Source organism: Penicillium cosmopolitanum, assembly GCF_028827165.1.
Source record: "Penicillium cosmopolitanum strain IBT 29677 chromosome Unknown utg000004l:1.0-4361866.0:1.0-4365735.0, whole genome shotgun sequence".
NCBI lineage: Eukaryota > Fungi > Ascomycota > Eurotiomycetes > Eurotiales > Aspergillaceae > Penicillium > Penicillium cosmopolitanum.
This window is the reverse complement of record NW_026622674.1, coordinates 681,596-698,612: the sequence shown is the minus strand read 5'-3', so window position 1 is coordinate 698,612 and position 17,017 is coordinate 681,596. Positions and strand designations below refer to the sequence as shown.

The 17,017-nt window shown below is 50.8% G+C and overlaps 8 protein-coding genes across 8 annotated transcripts; 4 read left to right on the top strand and 4 right to left on the bottom strand.

The window, feature by feature from the left end:
• Positions 1–35: 35 nt before the first annotated feature.
• On the bottom strand, positions 36–1,536 carry N7509_001702 (CobW family GTP-binding protein; the record flags this gene model as incomplete). The annotated part of the gene is made up of 6 exons (XM_056626339.1): positions 36–395; positions 458–968; positions 1,030–1,126; positions 1,183–1,194; positions 1,255–1,338; positions 1,410–1,536. The coding sequence occupies 6 exons, from the start codon at positions 1,534–1,536 to the stop codon at positions 36–38; spliced, it is 1,191 nt and encodes a 396-aa protein (XP_056492134.1).
• Positions 1,537–1,904: 368 nt separating this feature from the next.
• Positions 1,905–3,491, top strand: N7509_001701 (Mob1 family protein; the record flags this gene model as incomplete). The annotated part of the gene is made up of 2 exons (XM_056626338.1): positions 1,905–2,132; positions 2,187–3,491. The coding sequence occupies 2 exons, from the start codon at positions 1,905–1,907 to the stop codon at positions 3,489–3,491; spliced, it is 1,533 nt and encodes a 510-aa protein (XP_056492133.1).
• Positions 3,492–3,980: 489 nt separating this feature from the next.
• On the top strand, positions 3,981–4,709 carry N7509_001700 (HIT family protein; the record flags this gene model as incomplete). Its single annotated transcript, XM_056626337.1, has 2 exons — positions 3,981–4,067; positions 4,179–4,709. 2 exons carry the CDS (start codon positions 3,981–3,983, stop codon positions 4,707–4,709), a joined length of 618 nt encoding a protein of 205 aa, XP_056492132.1.
• Positions 4,710–5,033: 324 nt separating this feature from the next.
• On the bottom strand, positions 5,034–5,752 carry N7509_001699 (HD domain-containing protein; the record flags this gene model as incomplete). The annotated part of the gene is made up of 2 exons (XM_056626336.1): positions 5,034–5,653; positions 5,716–5,752. 2 exons carry the CDS (start codon positions 5,750–5,752, stop codon positions 5,034–5,036), a joined length of 657 nt encoding a protein of 218 aa, XP_056492131.1.
• A 258-nt stretch (positions 5,753–6,010) lies between these two features.
• N7509_001698 (uncharacterized protein) lies at positions 6,011–7,939 on the top strand (the record flags this gene model as incomplete). The annotated part of the gene is made up of 3 exons (XM_056626335.1): positions 6,011–6,245; positions 6,464–7,630; positions 7,695–7,939. The coding sequence occupies 3 exons, from the start codon at positions 6,011–6,013 to the stop codon at positions 7,937–7,939; spliced, it is 1,647 nt and encodes a 548-aa protein (XP_056492130.1).
• Positions 7,940–8,647: 708 nt separating this feature from the next.
• Positions 8,648–9,555, bottom strand: N7509_001697 (RTA1 like protein-domain-containing protein; the record flags this gene model as incomplete). Its single annotated transcript, XM_056626334.1, has 2 exons — positions 8,648–9,318; positions 9,393–9,555. The coding sequence occupies 2 exons, from the start codon at positions 9,553–9,555 to the stop codon at positions 8,648–8,650; spliced, it is 834 nt and encodes a 277-aa protein (XP_056492129.1).
• A 372-nt stretch (positions 9,556–9,927) lies between these two features.
• N7509_001696 (uncharacterized protein) lies at positions 9,928–14,652 on the top strand (the record flags this gene model as incomplete). Its single annotated transcript, XM_056626333.1, has 6 exons — positions 9,928–12,167; positions 12,242–12,810; positions 12,870–13,501; positions 13,555–13,728; positions 13,844–14,503; positions 14,638–14,652. 6 exons carry the CDS (start codon positions 9,928–9,930, stop codon positions 14,650–14,652), a joined length of 4,290 nt encoding a protein of 1,429 aa, XP_056492128.1.
• A 772-nt stretch (positions 14,653–15,424) lies between these two features.
• N7509_001695 (uncharacterized protein) lies at positions 15,425–16,435 on the bottom strand (the record flags this gene model as incomplete). The annotated part of the gene is made up of 2 exons (XM_056626332.1): positions 15,425–15,931; positions 16,001–16,435. The coding sequence occupies 2 exons, from the start codon at positions 16,433–16,435 to the stop codon at positions 15,425–15,427; spliced, it is 942 nt and encodes a 313-aa protein (XP_056492127.1).
• Positions 16,436–17,017: the final 582 nt, after the last annotated feature.

Genomic DNA, 17,017 nt, shown 5'->3' with positions numbered 1-17,017 from the left:
CTTCGTAGTAAATTGAGTAAATATGGGATGCTTTCTCAGCTTTCCCGGACATAGGACTCAAAGCTTGCCTTCCATGGGTCAGCGCTTGAGCCTATGCCTCTACCAATGAGCACAATCTTGCACTGAACGGGTCCGCTGCCATCATCCTTAGCGGGCTCTGTATCCCTAATCTCAAAGACATCCCGGACGGCTTGGATAATCCGAGTGGAACCATCCTCAAGAACAAGAATACCCTTCAATCGATGAATCTCAAAGCTAGCAGGAGCGGTTTCAGGGTTGGAATTAGCGGGTACTGGGTAAATTGACTCCCAAAGAACAGAGCGTAGCCACTCATCGACCCGTATGACCTTGTCGGCAGTAATCGGTGACGTGGTGATAGCTACTGTAGAAATTGCCTATAATCACATGGTCAGCACAGTTATACGAGGGAATAAGACGATCAAAAAAAGAAACATACCGGGTCCATATGACTATGTCCCTTCTTACTGAAATCCAAATCTGCGAGGTGATCATATGCATGTAGATCCAATACCACCCCCTCAATCTGTGGTGTTCGACTATGATCTGTCACATTGATCTTGGCCACACTATTGATGGCCGTAACGCGGTCCTTAACGGCCTCTAGCTCTTGTGGCGTCACCAAGTCCGTCTTGTTAAGGATAATCACATCAGCGTGGGAAATCTGCATATGTGCCATGGATAGCACAGGGCCAGAGCCGTGGTCATGATCAGCGTTATGTGCCTCTGCTTTTTGCTCCGGCGTTGGTTCGTCCAGCAGATGTAGGATGTTTTTTGCGTCGACGAGTGTAACGATGCCATCTAGGTAGATGGAACTGCCGAGACCTTCGTCCATCCAGAATACTGGGGCGATGTTGCCCGGGTCGGCGAGACCTGTTGTCTCAAGGAGGATGTAGTCGAACGTCCCTTTGCGCTCCATGAGAGATTCGAGGGCCATTACGCCTGTGTCTCTAGAGATATTGTTAGGGACTTGGATCATGTAGCAGAGTCTTAGGTTCGTGTAGTAGATACTTGACTGAGCAGCAGATGCAGCCATTGCCCACTTCCATCCACTCGGTGACTTCCTGGCCGCCTTCGTTGACGGTCAACGGTTTTTCGATGTCGGTTGCTATGATGGAGAATGAGAATTGGCGTCATAGAGATTCGAGTTCACTTTGGACATACAATCACCGAATTCTAGGTCTTGTTAGTCTATTCTTTAAACTTTAAATACTCTAGTTCTTGACAATGACGAACCATTCATGATGACAGCGATCTTTTTGCCGTGCTTCTCTGTCAAGATATAGTTTAACAAGGTGGTCTTCCCCGCACCCAGATACCCTTAAAATCCCATGGTTAGTACCTATGTAGCCACTTGATAACATATCTGTGGAGTACCCTTCAAGCCATACCTGTTACCAGCGTGATAGGGACCCGAGCTGTTGGCTCTTCCTCTATAGAGTCTGTCTGATCGGCGGGCATTGCCGACACATCGACTAGATCTGGTGGAGCCTCGTCATCCTCGAAATTGGCAGACATCATGCAAGATATTTCCGCTGTTGTTAAATAAAACGGTCCTGTTGCCCGCAAGTCCGTACTAGGGTAGCTAGTACAGCGTAGCAAAACATGTAGAGATGCGGAGATGACGTTGTTGGCTACCTGGATTGGGGAAGTAGGGCTTAGGGCATTGGGCGGTCATTTGTTGTTGCTTATCGCAACGGCCTCGACCGGAAGGAGACAACAGCCCCGTTTAGTAGCACTCTTGAATCCTTAAGGACATGCTCACTTTCTGATCGCTTGAGGGCGCGGAGTCACCTTTCACTCTTTTATTTCTTTCGGTTTCTCTCCCTTGGTCTTCGCGCGCCTCTTCCTTCTCTCTTCTCTCCTCTTACTCCTCAACGCGCGCCATGACTACCGGAGTCTCCCCGTTGAGCTCTCCACGCCTCCCCAGCCCTCCTCCTTTTACAGAAGTCCAAATCGGGCCCCAGTCGCCTTCTGTTGGCGAGACATTTGGAAAGGATGCGGATCAGATCTTAGGCGTGCCGGCGCAGGATGATGCCTCGACGCGCAGGATTCGACCGGGCAGCAAAGCGGTTAATATGGCATTCGGTCCGCCACTGATTCCATTGTCGCAGGTATGTGAAAAGCATCAAGCATCGCCGGAAATCATCCAAAGCTAACGTCCTCAGCTCGACTCCCCTTTCCAGCTTCAGGAGCACCTGAAAGCCCTGTACCACCACTTTACGAAACCCGAAGGATCGGACACGGTGGTCCCGATTAACCGCCAAGTCGCGATCGAGCTCGCGGAACCACCAGAGGGAGTCGACCGGTCCCTCTGGCTTTACGAACTTTGCCGATTCCTCACGATGAAAGTTAATAATCTGCTCATTGCGTTTTTTGCCGAGGATCCGCCTTGCTCGGCGCAGACCTGCCCGGAGATGCGCGCATCGGAGTGGCAATATCTTTGCGCTGTCCACGAGCCTCCTAAGTCCTGCTGCGCTATCGATTACTGCTGCCATACTCTCGACTGGGCCACAAACACCCTAACTTCGCCAAAGAACTTCCCCAGCCGACTGACATTAGGCTCCGAGACCGCTGGCGGACCACAGGCAAGCATGAGGCATCTCACCAATATCTTCCGCCGTCTGTACCGTATCTTCGCACACGCCTGGTTTCAGCACAGAAATGTTTTCTGGGAGGTTGAGGGCAATGATGGCCTTTATGTCTTTTTCAAAACCGTTTGCGACATGTACAACCTTATTCCGGAGGATAATTACACCATTCCTGCCGAGGCAGAAGGGCTAGATGCTACTGAGCCTCAAGCAGTGACCGAGCCGGTTGAGAGCAAGCGTCTAACAATTTTGCGCAAGGATGGTGAAAGTCCTTTCGGCTCACTAGAGAACATGGCTCCCCCACTCGATACCGGCGCCACCACACGGCGACACAAGCACAGTCCGTCTACCGGTTCTCATGTCGGAACTATCACCGAAGCTGCGGAGGACAACGAGGATTCTCCCCAAGCTTCCGTTCTCTTGCGACCCACTTTGAGGGACGCTCCCGAGCCCCGGCCCCAGTCACCCGTCAAGGCCGAGATCGAGGCCGAAATCGCCGCCGAAGAGACAGAAGAAACAACAGAGACCCCCATTGAAGCGACCGAGTCTGTCCCTGCTGATGAGAATGAGGTCCAAGAACCAACGGAATCGCCCGTAGAAACGGAACAAACTACCGAACAATCCAACGAAGATGGCCCAGAGAAAGATGCGGAGCAGTCGGAGCAGCCGCAAATCCAAGAAAGCGAAGAGACCGAAACCCCAGAATCTACCGAAAAGGCCCCCGAGGGCGACGATGTGACGACCCCTTCCGTTGATCAGGAGGCCAAAGAAGAACCAGAGACGAAAGCCGAGACTGAGGCCAAGTCTGAAGTTGAAGCTGAAGCTACAGCTGAAGCTACAGCCGAAGCTACAGCCGAAGCCGAGTCGAAGACGGAATCCTAGGCGAAGCAGGCTGCGGCCTCTCCAGGTTCCATTGTTCAAACATTAATTTTCCTTCTCATGTCCTATCTTTATCGAGGCCTCTTGTGCTTTCTTAGCTGCGACGGGTGATTTTATTTCTTGTAATATAGCTCAGGACGTTTTTCATGGTCAATGTTTCTCATGGTCAATGTCAATGATACCCTTCACCTGAAGCTTTGTTGATGTCCAGCTGGGCTCGTGCAATTGTATGATTATTACTGTCCTACTCTGTCCTGTACCTTACATGCCACGCATAAATGAATTAATCTAGATCTGATAAGTGCTGTACGACTCATAATCAAGAGCTTGGTTTCATACTGAAGACCAGCTAGTAGATGTATATAGATGGCTCTGTGGTTCTATAGTCATGGCCGATGGCTACGTAGGCGGTGAGTGCAAACGGTGGAGTCAACAGCTATTGACTGCCGCATCTCCGGCGTTGGACCACAAGATCGACCTGTTAACAACCCCATGTCCTCCGATTCCTCAGAGAAAATGTCGGCGGTGAAAGGCGCCGCTGCGCCAATCTACTTTGGTCCATTCCTAGTTACACCACAGGTACTTTGTCACGCTTGAACCCTTCCGTCCCCCACCTGCACCTCCACCTTTACCTTCACCCTCGATCTCCGCATTCATATTCCCGTCTCAAGCCCCCCAGATGATAAATAGGTCACTAAATACCACCAATTACCGCAGGTCTTCTACACAACACCCTTAACCTACGCCCTCGTGAACCTGAAACCAATCTTACCCGGCCATGTCCTCGTCTCACCCCGCCGCGTCGTCCCCCGCGTCTCAGACCTAACCGCCGCCGAAACAAGCGATCTATTCCTAACCGTCCGGCGCGTGGGACGAATGGTCGAAAGGATACACGGCGCTTCGGCTCTGAATATCGCCGTGCAGGATGGTCTGAATGCAGGACAGAGCGTGCCACATGTGCACTGCCATATTATCCCGCGCAAGGCGGCAGACTTAGATCACCGCGGTGGCACGGATGCTATTTACGATATGCTGGATGGAGAAGAAGGCGATGTTGGCAAAGTATTCCGTGAGGCTGGTAATTCTAGCTCGGAGCGTGCGGAAACCAGGACGAGATTCCCTGTTGTCGATGATAAAGATCGTAAACCGCGTGGGCCGGAGGATATGAAGGCTGAGGCTGAGATGCTGGCGCGAGAAATGGAGAAGGAGCCCGTTGGTTGAAGCGGTGGTGGCGACGGAGGAAGAGAGATAAACGAAGCTTCCGATGGGTGTTTCCCAGCTCCAATTAAATAGAAAGTACCTTAGGGTATATGCAAATAAGTGTATTGATAAAGGCAAGAACGCAATTATTCCCGAAAAGCCTTGTGCAGTCATTCATTGTCATGCATCCTTCGTAAAGCACCTCCTCAACTCTCGCCATGTTTCTCTATGGTATCTAGGGAATCCCAAAGTCCGATCTAACAAAAGGAAAGGAGGGGGGGGGGGAATGAAAGGAACGCCTGGGTAATCCATATGCGAGCAGAGGTTCAATTAATCTGCCAATCGTCAAGATGAGATACCCTTTCCTTTGCGCTGCGGACGCTCTTTGACAACCTGCTCGGCCCAGAGCTTGATCTCGGGTAGTTGGACACGGCCCGCGACATGCGTGAACTCAGTGAGATCGACATCATTGGAGCGCTCGTATTCGACCATCTGCAAAAGCAATTCCATCTTATCGATATCGTGCACGAACTGTGCCTCCAGGGTGACATTCTCCTCGTATTCCTCGAAAACGCGCTTGATTTCCTGGGCCGACAATGCGCCGCCGGGAACCTGGCCCAGAAGGGAAGTAGTAATGTATTCCATGACGGCGGCCTCGCGGCTGGCCTTCTCAGCCTTGGTGATGTGCACATCGACCGGGGTGATGTCGCCGACCAGTGACTCGGCCATATCGTGGACGAGAGCCATCTTGGTGCAGTGGGGGATATTCAGTCTAGATGCCAATTCTGGCGGGGCAAACATCGTCATGATCGACATGCGATACATGTGGTCGGAGATGGATTCGCCATTGATTCCGAAGCGGCGCCAGCCTTCGCGCTTGGTAGTCTTGAGGCGTTCGAGGAGGTGGAAGAAGGGGATGGGCGAGGAGGTGTTCTCTTCTGGGGGGTGGGGGAGAGTCGAAAGGACTATTGAGAGTCAGAAGCAGAGATTGGTGAGGGGGGACTCGGGGGAGTGTGAATGGGCTTACCGGTGTGAGGAGTCCAGGAGGAATTGTCGGACCCCATGGTTGCGGGAATAAAGGAGAAGGAGAGTAGAAAGATTATATTAGGGGATCTTGGGTTAAAAATGAGGTGAAGATCAAAAGAAAGACAAGGGGAGACCTGAAGAACCATGGAACCAAAGGCGGGACTGATAAGGGCTTATCGCTTTGTTTACCACGCTTTCACTAACTGGAGTGACCTGCTACTAGCCTCACACCTCCCCCGGTCCCGCCTTTAATTAATTTGTGCTTCCCCCCCCTTTCCCCTCCTCCCCTCCTCCTCATGGCATCGAGGCCCGCTCGGCCAAAACCCCTAGACTGGGTGACTCCTCCACCTCTCACTGTCTTTATCCGAAACCTCAAACTCCTCCAGCTGGACCAGCGCGACGATTGGCCTGACATCACTCTCCGCGCACTATCCCCGTCATCCCAGAATCAACGACAGCGAATCCGCCTGGTAGAATGGGCTCTCTACTATCTATTCGCAATCTGGGATCCAGAATATGCTCAAAATGTTCGTAATCTAAATTGGATCCCCCTTGCTTTGGCCAGAGGAGCTTGCTAATTTGATCGAATTTCGATATACTAGAAACTCCGACCATTCTTCCCACCGCTAGAACCCCTACAATCTGTGAACCTCCGCGCCGCCCTGTTCCGCTCGCTCGGCGAATTGAAGAAAAATGGCGACCTGGGTCGAGAAACCATTCTCCGCAAGACAATGCTGGATGACTGTAAGGGGAGAAGTTTGATGAGCTACTGGCTGTCTTCTCGACCGCCGTCCTCCGCAAACTTCTTGCTGTTTCCGCACTGGATACACCCTGGAATCCAGCCCTGAAGGTCGCTACTGCAGCAGGTATATCCCCGACGGACTATCAGAATCTCCTGCCGTTAGTCCTCGCCCACCAGGTATCTCTTGGCGCAACAGGGGCGCGCCGCGCACAGGCGCACGAGACATACGACCAATTCTCGCAACTTCTGGATAACAAGAAGGTAGAGCTTACGCAGCGATCCAGTCTTCAATCCGAAAAACTTCCGAACTACGAAGGGGTAAAAACGGCGGGACTGGCTCAAGAGCTTCAAGCGAATTGGCTGGGCAGCGAGGAGTGGGCTATCACTTTACTCGATGGTGGATCACACAGCAGTACAGATGGGTTCTTGGAACTTCCATTCTCGCAGGCTTGGTCACGCGCGAAAGATTCCAGTTTGGATGGTCTAGGTGGAGGTGTCAAATCCGATCTGGTCGTTGACTTGGAGGCACGGGTCGTGCGTCTACGGAGTCGCCTGCGCCGATGGCATGAATTTAACGATTCGCTCCGGAGTGAGCGTGGCGATAACCCTAATTCAGCTGGAACTATATCCAAGCCTCGCATGCAGTTTCGAGATCACCAAGCTATGACGGTGGCCAGTATAGCTAAAGCGGTGCGGCGGCCTGGTGACCGTGGAAGGTCGCTGAAAGAAACAGATCAGTCCTTCATGTCGAGTGTCAATGAAGCTATAGCACGCATCAATGTCAAGGTAGAGCGCTTCGAAACTCGCCCTGTCCGGAATACGGAACCTCTAGCCTCACAGTCACCACCGTCGGTCTCGTCAGAAGAACCAAATGATCAAAACATATCACCCTCACCTCTGGAGATGACCAACCCCATCAACCCATTCCCAACCTTCAGTCCCCCAGATATTCAAACAAGTGACTACCAGGAGAATCTACACTCATCGCCTCCAATCGTTCGCCTCTCTCCAGACCAACACTCCACGGAACAACTAGATTTGGACCAAGAACCTGAACCCCTAAAGCAACGACAACAGCCACCACAAAACTACACCTTAGCCGAAAGAACCCGCAAATCAATGTCCCTCATTCCACCCCTCCCTGCCCACGAAAACCCCCGACCTCGACGCCGCGGTCCCCGCCCGTCATTCCCAATCAACCAATTCGAGACGCCCCGGAAGATATCCCAGCCTGCTAGTATTCCCTCCCGCGCGTCGACACCCCCAGGATCAACTCTTCCAAGAAGATGCGGATTACGCGAGTGTTTTCAAATCGAGACCGCGGATTGCGTTGAGTCCCGTCTCCTCGCCTGCAGTCCATGTGAGTCCCTCCTTTGACGAGGATGAAGAATTCGACTTGGTGTACGATGATGATGATTACGATGATGCGGAGCTGGAGGCTGCGGATTCACCTTTGGCTGCGCAGCGGGTGAGACGTTTTTGAACAAATAATGATTGGGGTTCTTTCTGCTCTCCATGGGTGGGGTGTATTTATCTACTATTGCACATAGTTGAAGTATAAGCACATACACCGGGTGATCCCACTCAAACTACTAACTCCACCTCCGACGAATTCCTTTTTGCTCTATATAAAAATTGCGTTCGCTTTGCACCGAAACGAATTATTTTGCAAAGTAACGTGGTGCTTCAACTACAAAATCGTATTCGGCTCTGTGATGACACCCTCTTCAGTTTATTTACTTGACTATCAAATGCTTCTCTGACCATGCTATGGTTAAATCTAGGCCTTGAAAAGGGTGATCATCATCATTTGGATCTCCACTCTCCCCCACAAACCCACCTCCTTTCAACGGCATTTCCATTATTTCATCTTGATTGATTGATTGATTGATTCGTACCCGCATTTGAGGATTAAGCCCCAGCAGATGCTAGGATGAATCAACCAATCAATCAATCAAGAGGGAACAAGGGAGATGCAGTTTAAATCTATCCCGATAACCCCCCTCAATCAAATTGAAATCGAATTCAAGAAGAATACTGTTCATACTTCGATGATGTTATGTAAGACAAAAGCTGCAAGCCCGACCTCTCAATCTCATCCTCTAGTGCGAGGCTATGAACACTCCGGCCCATGTCTCCTTGTCAGCATGTCCAGTACCAAATGGCCCAAGACAACTTGGATGCAGGTGGTTCAAAGATTGCGGCTCCGAGGCATCAACGGATAGCTATTTCTGAGACGAGGACTCCCACTATCACACGAATACCAAGACACGGTGAAAACCATGAAGAGCATCATCAAAATGACATCCAGAATATACGTCGTCCATTCATGACTGTCAAAGTAAGATACAAGACTGCCCTGAAACTCAACAATACGCGTGATATTCCGAACAACGATCAAGAGACTGCATGCACCCAACCACCGCAGATTTGTATTGAGTCGGAGGTTGGGATCTACCGACAGCGCGAGATAGGGCGCGTTCACCCGGAGTGAGAAGACGATCAGACATAACACGAGGAGGCAGACAAAGGCAATCTGGATAGCGAGTCCAGAGAGCATGACGTATCTTGCTACGGTGGCTGCGCTTCGTGTTCTTGCTTTCACGAGGTGGGCGACACCGACAGCTTGGAGGATAGACGAGAGCAGGTCGCCGACGCAAAAGATTGGGAGGAACCAAATCGGTTTGATAAGGGAGAGGAATTTGTGTCGTGAGGCGAGGATCATTCGATCAAGGAATAAATGCATGGATGCGGCGAAGAATATGGGTGCGAGGAAGATGAATACGACTTGAATGTCGAAGGGTGCTCTGACGGTGGGTGTGCTATGAGAGCAGGCTCGTGCCGAGAGACCCACGAATTCGACTAGATGATTGAACAATGTCAAAGTTAGCATGCGGATCTCTAGATATGGATTGGGAGACGCTTATTGGATGTACAGATTCCCCCACTCACGATGGCGAGACCGAACCAGTTCTGGGTGGTGATGACTTTCCAGAAATGACCCAGAGTGAGGACGAGGAATACGACAGCCATAAAGACTGCACCGCCGCTGGTTTGGACGGGGTAATAGTAGCCATAGAAAGCTTCTGAGTTTTGCATGATAGATGTGGGTGGTGGTATAGATGTGGTTGGGGTTGGAAGGGAAGAGAAGAGAAGCTCATTGGATTCAGCAAACGGCAACCAGCAACCGGATACTACTACGACTACTTGTAGCCTAGTAGGTACTAACGAGATTCACCATCGTGCCTTCCATACTTGCAACTTAGCACAGTTGCACCAGGAAAATTTCCACCTTCCTTGAGTCACAACACTCTGCACTTGCCTAATGTGAACACCCTTCCTCTTTTTCCCTCTCCCCCCCCCCCTCCCTCTCTCTCTCTCTCTCTCTCTCTCTCTCTCTCTCTCTCTCTCTCCTCTTCTCCTCTTCTCCCTCTATCTCCTCCCACCTCACCTTTCACCCAAACTGCTACCATGGATAGCCAAAACATTGACACTGACACTGACCATGATGCTGTGGTTGTGGTTGCCACGGAAAAGGATTCAGGCTCCACGACACCAGAAATACCGCTCAACCCATACACGGTCGATGAGGATTCGGATCTGAATCCTGCTTCGGACTCTTTCAATCCAGAGAAATGTGTTAAGACAATGTTGCAGTTGGTTTCGAAGGACGAATGCCCGGTACGTGTCACAGGTGTGGCTTTCAAACGCTTGAACGTGTCCGGCTCGAGTACCATCACGAACACACAGGCTACCGTTAGCAGCATTGTCTGGAGATTGTTCGACCAGATCAGATCATTGATTAACAAAAGAAACCATCGCGTTCACATCTTACACAACCTTGAAGGATTGGTCCGTCCTGGCGAGCTTCTCGTGGTTCTGGGACGACCTGGCTCAGGATGCAGTACTTTCCTGAAAACAATTTGCGGAGAAACACATGGCATCACTCTTGATCCAAATTCCGAGTTCAACTACCATGGAATCCCTTTCAAGGATATGCATTCGCAATTTCAAGGAGAAGTCGTCTACACCGCGGAGCAAGATGTACATTTCCCCCAGCTGTCGGTTGGCGTCACTCTGGAGTTCGCAGCTCTTGCGAGGACGCCCCGACACCCTCCTGGAAATATTGATCGTCGGGCCTGGGCCAAGCACATCCGGGATATCTACATGGCAATCTTCGGAATTAGTCACACCGTCAACACCAAGGTCGGGAACGAATACGTGCGCGGCGTCAGTGGTGGAGAGAGGAAGCGAGTGAGCATTGCAGAAGCCGCTCTAGGTGGCTCGCCATTTCAGTGCTGGGACAATAGTACCCGCGGGTTGGATAGCGCCAACGCAATTGAGTTCTGCAAGACCCTCAGAATGGCCTCCAGGTTGGTCGGGATGACCGAGGCCGTTGCGATCTACCAGGCACCCCAAACAGCATACAATCAATTCGACAAGGTACTGGTTCTTTATCAAGGCCGACAGATATTCTTTGGTCCTGCAGCTCGGGCCCGTCCTTATTTCGTGAGATTAGGGTTTCATTCTCCCGAGCGCCAAACAACCCCGGATTTTCTGACCTCCATGACAAGTCCGACTGAACGCCGTGTCCGCCCAGGACTTGAGAATCGAGTACCTCGCACCCCTGATGAGTTTGCCCAGACTTGGATGTTAAGTCCAGAGCGGACACAACTTCTCAAAGAGATCGATGAATACAACAATGATCATCCCCTTGGAGGACCCGATTTTGAAAACTTCCGAAAATCGATACGCCTCCAGAAGGCCAATTCCCAATCATCCAAGTCTCCATTTATTATGTCCTACGCCCAGCAAGTCCGTCTTTGTCTATGGAGAGGCTTCGAACGCGTCCGCGCAGATCCCGAGCTGCAAATTACCCAAATTGTCGGACAAGCTCTCTCAATGCTCATAATCAGTAGCCTTTATTTCCAATTGAAGCCGAATACGGGCGCTTTCTTCTCTCGCGGGTCGCTGGTTTTCTTTGCCACTCTTACGAATGCTTTCAGCAGCCAGCTAGAGATGATGTCCCTCTATGCCCAGCGACCAATTGTAGAGAAGCATGCACGTTATGCCCTCTATCGCCCCTCCGCCGAAGCGCTCGCATCAATGTTGACGGGTCTGCCTTCTAAATTTCTCAATTCGATCCTGTTCAACATCATCCTCTACTTCATGACTGGCCTCAGATTGACCCCGGGGGCTTTCTTCTTCTTTTTCTTGACATCATTTCTCACAATGTTGGTCATGTCAAGCATGTTTCGAACGATAGCTTCCGTCTCTCGCACACTGGATGAGGCAATAGCGCCGGGCACCATCGCGACAATAGGCCTAGTCATCTACTCCGGGTTTCCTATGCCTACAGCATATATGCATGGATGGGCTCGTTGGATCAACTGGGTTGACCCGATCGCATATGGATTTGAGGCTTCGATGATCAATGAGTTTCATGACCACAACTTTAACTGTTCAACCTTCATCCCAACGGGGCCAGGATATAGCCAAAACTCTTCGAGCCGTGTTTGCTCAGCGGTGGGTTCGGTTGCTGGACAGACATGGGTTAGTGGTGATGCTTACCTGGAATCCTCGTTCCAATGCAGTCACTCCCACAAGTGGCGTAACATCGGAGTTTTGATCGCCTTCTGGATTGTTTTTACTGCCATTTACCTTGCGGCTACGGATTTCATCCCCGCCAAAAAGCCGAAGGGGAGGTTCTGGTCTTTCCACGACGGAAGATACCCCAGCATCTGAGGCTTGCGACGAACGATATCGAGAGCGGACAAGACAAAAGTGATAATGAGGGTATCACCTCCAAACGACTTCCGGAAAACCCTCCAGGTGGCCTCGAGGTCGGAATTTTGCGGCAGACTGCGACATTCCAATGGCAAGATGTCAGCTACGAGATCAAAATCAAAGGCAAGCCGCGCCTTATTCTTGATCGTGTTGACGGATGGGTCCGTCCTGGTACATTAACTGGTGAGATTCGTATCTATGGCTCGACATTCCATAGTGACTCTTTTCTAACAAAAATTCCCATAGCGTTGGTGGGTGTATCTGGGGCTGGGAAAACAACCCTCCTCGACGTTTTGGCTAGTAGAGTAACCATGGGTGTCATATATGGCACGGTGCTTGTCGACGGGAAGCAAATAGATGACTCTTTCCAGCGGAAGACAGGTTACGCTCAGCAACAGGATCTACACCTGGAGACTTCCACCGTTAGAGAAGCTCTTAATTTTAGTGCTCTTTTGCGACAGCCCGGCCGTTATTCACGCTCCGAGAAGCTGGCCTACGTTGATCAAGTCATTGAACTATTGGAAATGGAAGACATAGCAGATGCCGTGGTAGGAGTTCCTGGAGAAGGTATGAGTATAACTCCACGGGAAGTCCAATGGTGCGACTGTTTACTCATACTCTCGCAGGATTGAATGTCGAGCAAAGAAAAAGGCTCACAATAGGAGTGGAACTGGCTGCCAAACCGGAGCTACTGCTTTCCCTAGATGAGCCGACCTCAGGCCTTGACTCCCAGACATCGTGGTCAATCCTGAAGCTACTACGAAGACTGAGAGACCATGGACAGGCAATTTTGTGCACGATCCACCAGCCGTCCGCCATGCTATTCCAGCAGTTTGATAGACTGCTCCTCCTTGCGGGGGGTGGTAAGACAATATATTTTGGACCGGTCGGTCCGTCTGCATCAACACTACTGGAGTACTTCGAGCGAAATGGAGGTTACCAATGCCCTGACGATGCAAACCCCGCCGAGTATATGCTCGAGGTTATCGGGGCTGCACCTGGCTCTCACACAGACATTAACTGGCCCGAGGTCTGGAGGCAGTCGCCAGAAAGAGCTGCTGTGAAGGCTCAGCTCGAGGAATGGAAGGATGTTCTGTCAAACCAGGAACCTCCTTTGACACTGCAGGGAAATACCTCATACACTGAATTTGCGGCATCATTTCCGTTTCAGCTATTGCAAACGTTGGTACGAATTTTCCAGCAATACTGGAGAACGCCAGGTTACATCTACGCTAAGATCAGCCTCGTAGGCGGCTCGGTATGTACATTTTGAACCTTGAAATGATTGCTCTTTTCTAATATTCGCTATAGGGAATCTTCATCGGCTTTTCATTTTACAATGAAGCCAATTCACAGCGTGGCCTGCAAAATCAGATGTTCAGCTTGTTCATGCTTATGGTCAATTTTGGCATGCTAGCTCAACAAGTGATGCCCCAGTTTGTCACACAGCGTTCACTTTACGAGGCTCGTGAGCGGCCATCCAAGGTCTATTCTTGGGTTGCGTTTATGCTCTCTAGTATCTTAGTCGAAATTCCCTGGGCACTACTAAGCTCCGTGATCCTTTTTTTTCTGTTGGTACTACCCTGTTGGCCTCTATCAGAACGCAGAACCAACAGAAAGTGTCCATCTGAGAGGCGCGCAGGCTTTCCTCCTCATCATAGAGTTACTAGCGTTTTCAAGTACTTTTGCACATTTCGCTATCTCAGCCATCCCAAATGCCGAGACTGCAGGGAATATAGCCAATCTGTGCATCAATATGAGCCTGCTGTTTTGCGGTGTCCTCGCAGGTCCCACGGTTTTCCCACATTTCTGGTTCTGGATGTACCGCATCTCACCTTTCAATTACCTGGTTTCAGGCTTAATTGCTACCTCTGTGTCAGATACCAAGGTCACCTGCTCGGATGTGGAGTTTCTGCATTTTGAGCCCGCAGCCAATATGACCTGTGGGGAATACATGGCAGAGTTCATCCAGAATGCTGGAGGGTATGTGGAAAATCCATCGGCGACGAGTGCATGTTCTTTCTGTCCGATGTCAGACACGAACTCTTTTCTGCACACTGTTTCCGTTGAACCGTACCAAGTCTGGAGGGACTTCGGGATACTTTTTGCGTACATTATGTTCAATGTCTGTGCTGCCATTTTGCTTTACTGGCTGTTCCGCGTGCGGAGCAAGTTGAAGAAAAGCAGCGAGGTGGTAAGCCAGCCTGTTACTCAGGAGATCAGCCAGGTTGTCAAGAGCCACGAGAGCCCTGAGAACAATGTAAGCTGATGGATGGATTATTCTCGAGATTTTTAAGGTTGAATATGTTGTAAGCGGTTCTGTTATTACAGATTAGTTCAATTCGACTCAATTCAAGTTTTTATAATAAGCTTAAACCTTGACACATCTCCCAGAACTATTCCGAGTAGAGCTAAGTAGTAGTACTTATGCCTACGCCTACCGCCTCGAGAGTAACAAGACGTCTCCCAAACTTGAACATCTCAAGTTATACTGGTATACGGGCAACACCGTGGTAAGAGTGGATTTACAGACTCAATTTTGAGAGTGACAAATTCAACCAAAGAAACCGGGTATCAATTCGCGTTCAGACAAGCAGGCATGCATACACTCTGCTCTCTCGCAGATAAAAAAGCATCAGACATAAAAGTACAGACGGGCGCAGTATCCCAGAAGAAAAAATCTGCGCCTTTCTCAATGATCTGCAAGAAAGCAAGAGAAAAGGGGGGTAGAAAAAGGCAAAAGACCCGCCAAGAAAAAATCACATAGACAGGGTAGTAAGGTTTGGGGGGAAGCGAGTCAACGATAAATAAGGTCACGGAGGTATTTATGCGCCTGCTTCCTAGAGACGCCATGGAACATTAAACAAAAAAGGCAGACTCCGAATCCAAACTCCGGGTTGCATCATATATGATGCGAAGATGAGTGTATAATCATAGGTCTCTCTTTTGGAGACAAAAGGGTAAGTAATATCGGCAGGTGAAGAAGGGATGAAGGTTGGGTTCGTTTCTGCGTGTCACTCTTTCTCCGGTTACCACGCAGAAATGAGTCTATGCAATGCAAAAGAGACAATTATTGTTGTGGTCCGGTATGAGGACTGATGGAATCATTCTTCCCGTGTGGGGATGATTTTCATATTCAGGTTAGGTGAGAGGTGGAGGAGGGGAAGAAGGCCCGCCGGGGTCATGATGGGTTCCGGGCTTTGGCCAACCAGGTTCTCCACCACTTGCAAACGCCGATGACAGCAGCGCGGCCGTCGTCTTTGCGTTCGGTTCCGTCTGGGTTTCCCATCATCATGGTGAAGACCCAGAAGAAGGCGGCAGTCCATGCAAGCAAGAGGATAGCGATGCTGAAGAATGGAGAGAGTAATAGGACCCCGATGGACATGCCAACAGAATAATCTCTACACGAACTCTCCATTTCTGACGGGTCGGTGTCGATCTCGGAGTGGATCCATTGTGTTGAGGAAGAGCGGTTTGATGTGGGAGGTCGCATGTGGACGAGACGCTCATGGATGTGAAGGACTGGGGAGAGGAGGTCACAAAGGTGCGAGGAGAAGGATGTCTTGCTGAGATATTCTGATAGGGAGCAAAGGCGAAGTGGTGCCGTCAATATGGCGAATAGGAGTGCACAGCAGGTATATAGACAGGCCGCAAAGGAGTATACTGGAACAGGGACAGAAAGTCGGAACTATACAGAGAGATGAGTTTAGTAAGAGCTGCGATCTAAACATAAATCCAACGGAGTAGAGAAACCTACCAGCATGAGCAGTGCGTCCTGGCCATCGTCAGAACGATTGTCGTCCGGGGACGAGCGCTTATGAGTGCGCGAGGTACTCGATTGCTCGCCCGACATCAATGAGGGCTGGTCAGCCCAGCTGCCGCGGCTGCGTTCTTCCTTGTGGGTTGGACTAGTGGGCACCACAATCCGAGTTACAGTTGGATCGTCCTCCGCTCGGGATGCCCGTCGAGAAGCCTCTGGGGAGTAGGCGTTAGATCCCCGCGGACCAGACGAGCGGGGGCTCACGTCGTAAGATTTTGACTCGAAGGAGGGACGAATCGGACTTGGATACTTCGGCTCGGGATGATCTGGAGATCGACGGGGTGGAGGGGCTCGAATCGAATTGTTCGTCATGCCGATATTGCCCTGACCTTGGTGGTAGGCTGGAGTATATGACATCTCCGGAGACCGCATGGCGAGCCGGAGTACGGGCGAAGAACAAGGCGAGCAGCCGAAGGTTGTACAAAGCGCACAGAGGGCGACTTACGGACTAGAGAGCTCACGGCGCATGGTTTTCCCTAGCCAAGGGCACGATTCGGGGCCTTATAAGGGGGCGGGGCGATTGGGGTAAGAGGAAAAGGGCGGAAGACGAAAGACGAGCCAACTTTTTCCCACCACGGAACACAGTGAGGGAAAGAGCTAGGGCGGAAACGCAGTCTTATAAGACCGAGACACAGCGGAAGGGCCAGGGAAAGCCATGGCAGCGGAGGAGGACGCAACTGTTTGCAGGTTCTCTTGCCAAGGCGCCCAGATGCCGAGCCCTTGGCATCCTTTCGAGGCTCGAGGCCTCCACCACGATACCCTCATTAATTGTGATTCCATGGGGAATACTCAGTCGGGCAGATGTTGAGTATAAGCATCTTGATACCTTTCTTCATTTTGTCCCTCGTGGAATGGTGCTGAAGATAGGTTGGACAAGGCCTGTCCCACGCATCAATTCACGATGTTTTACCAATCGCCAAGATGCCAAGATGCAGACTAGATGATGAGCCACCG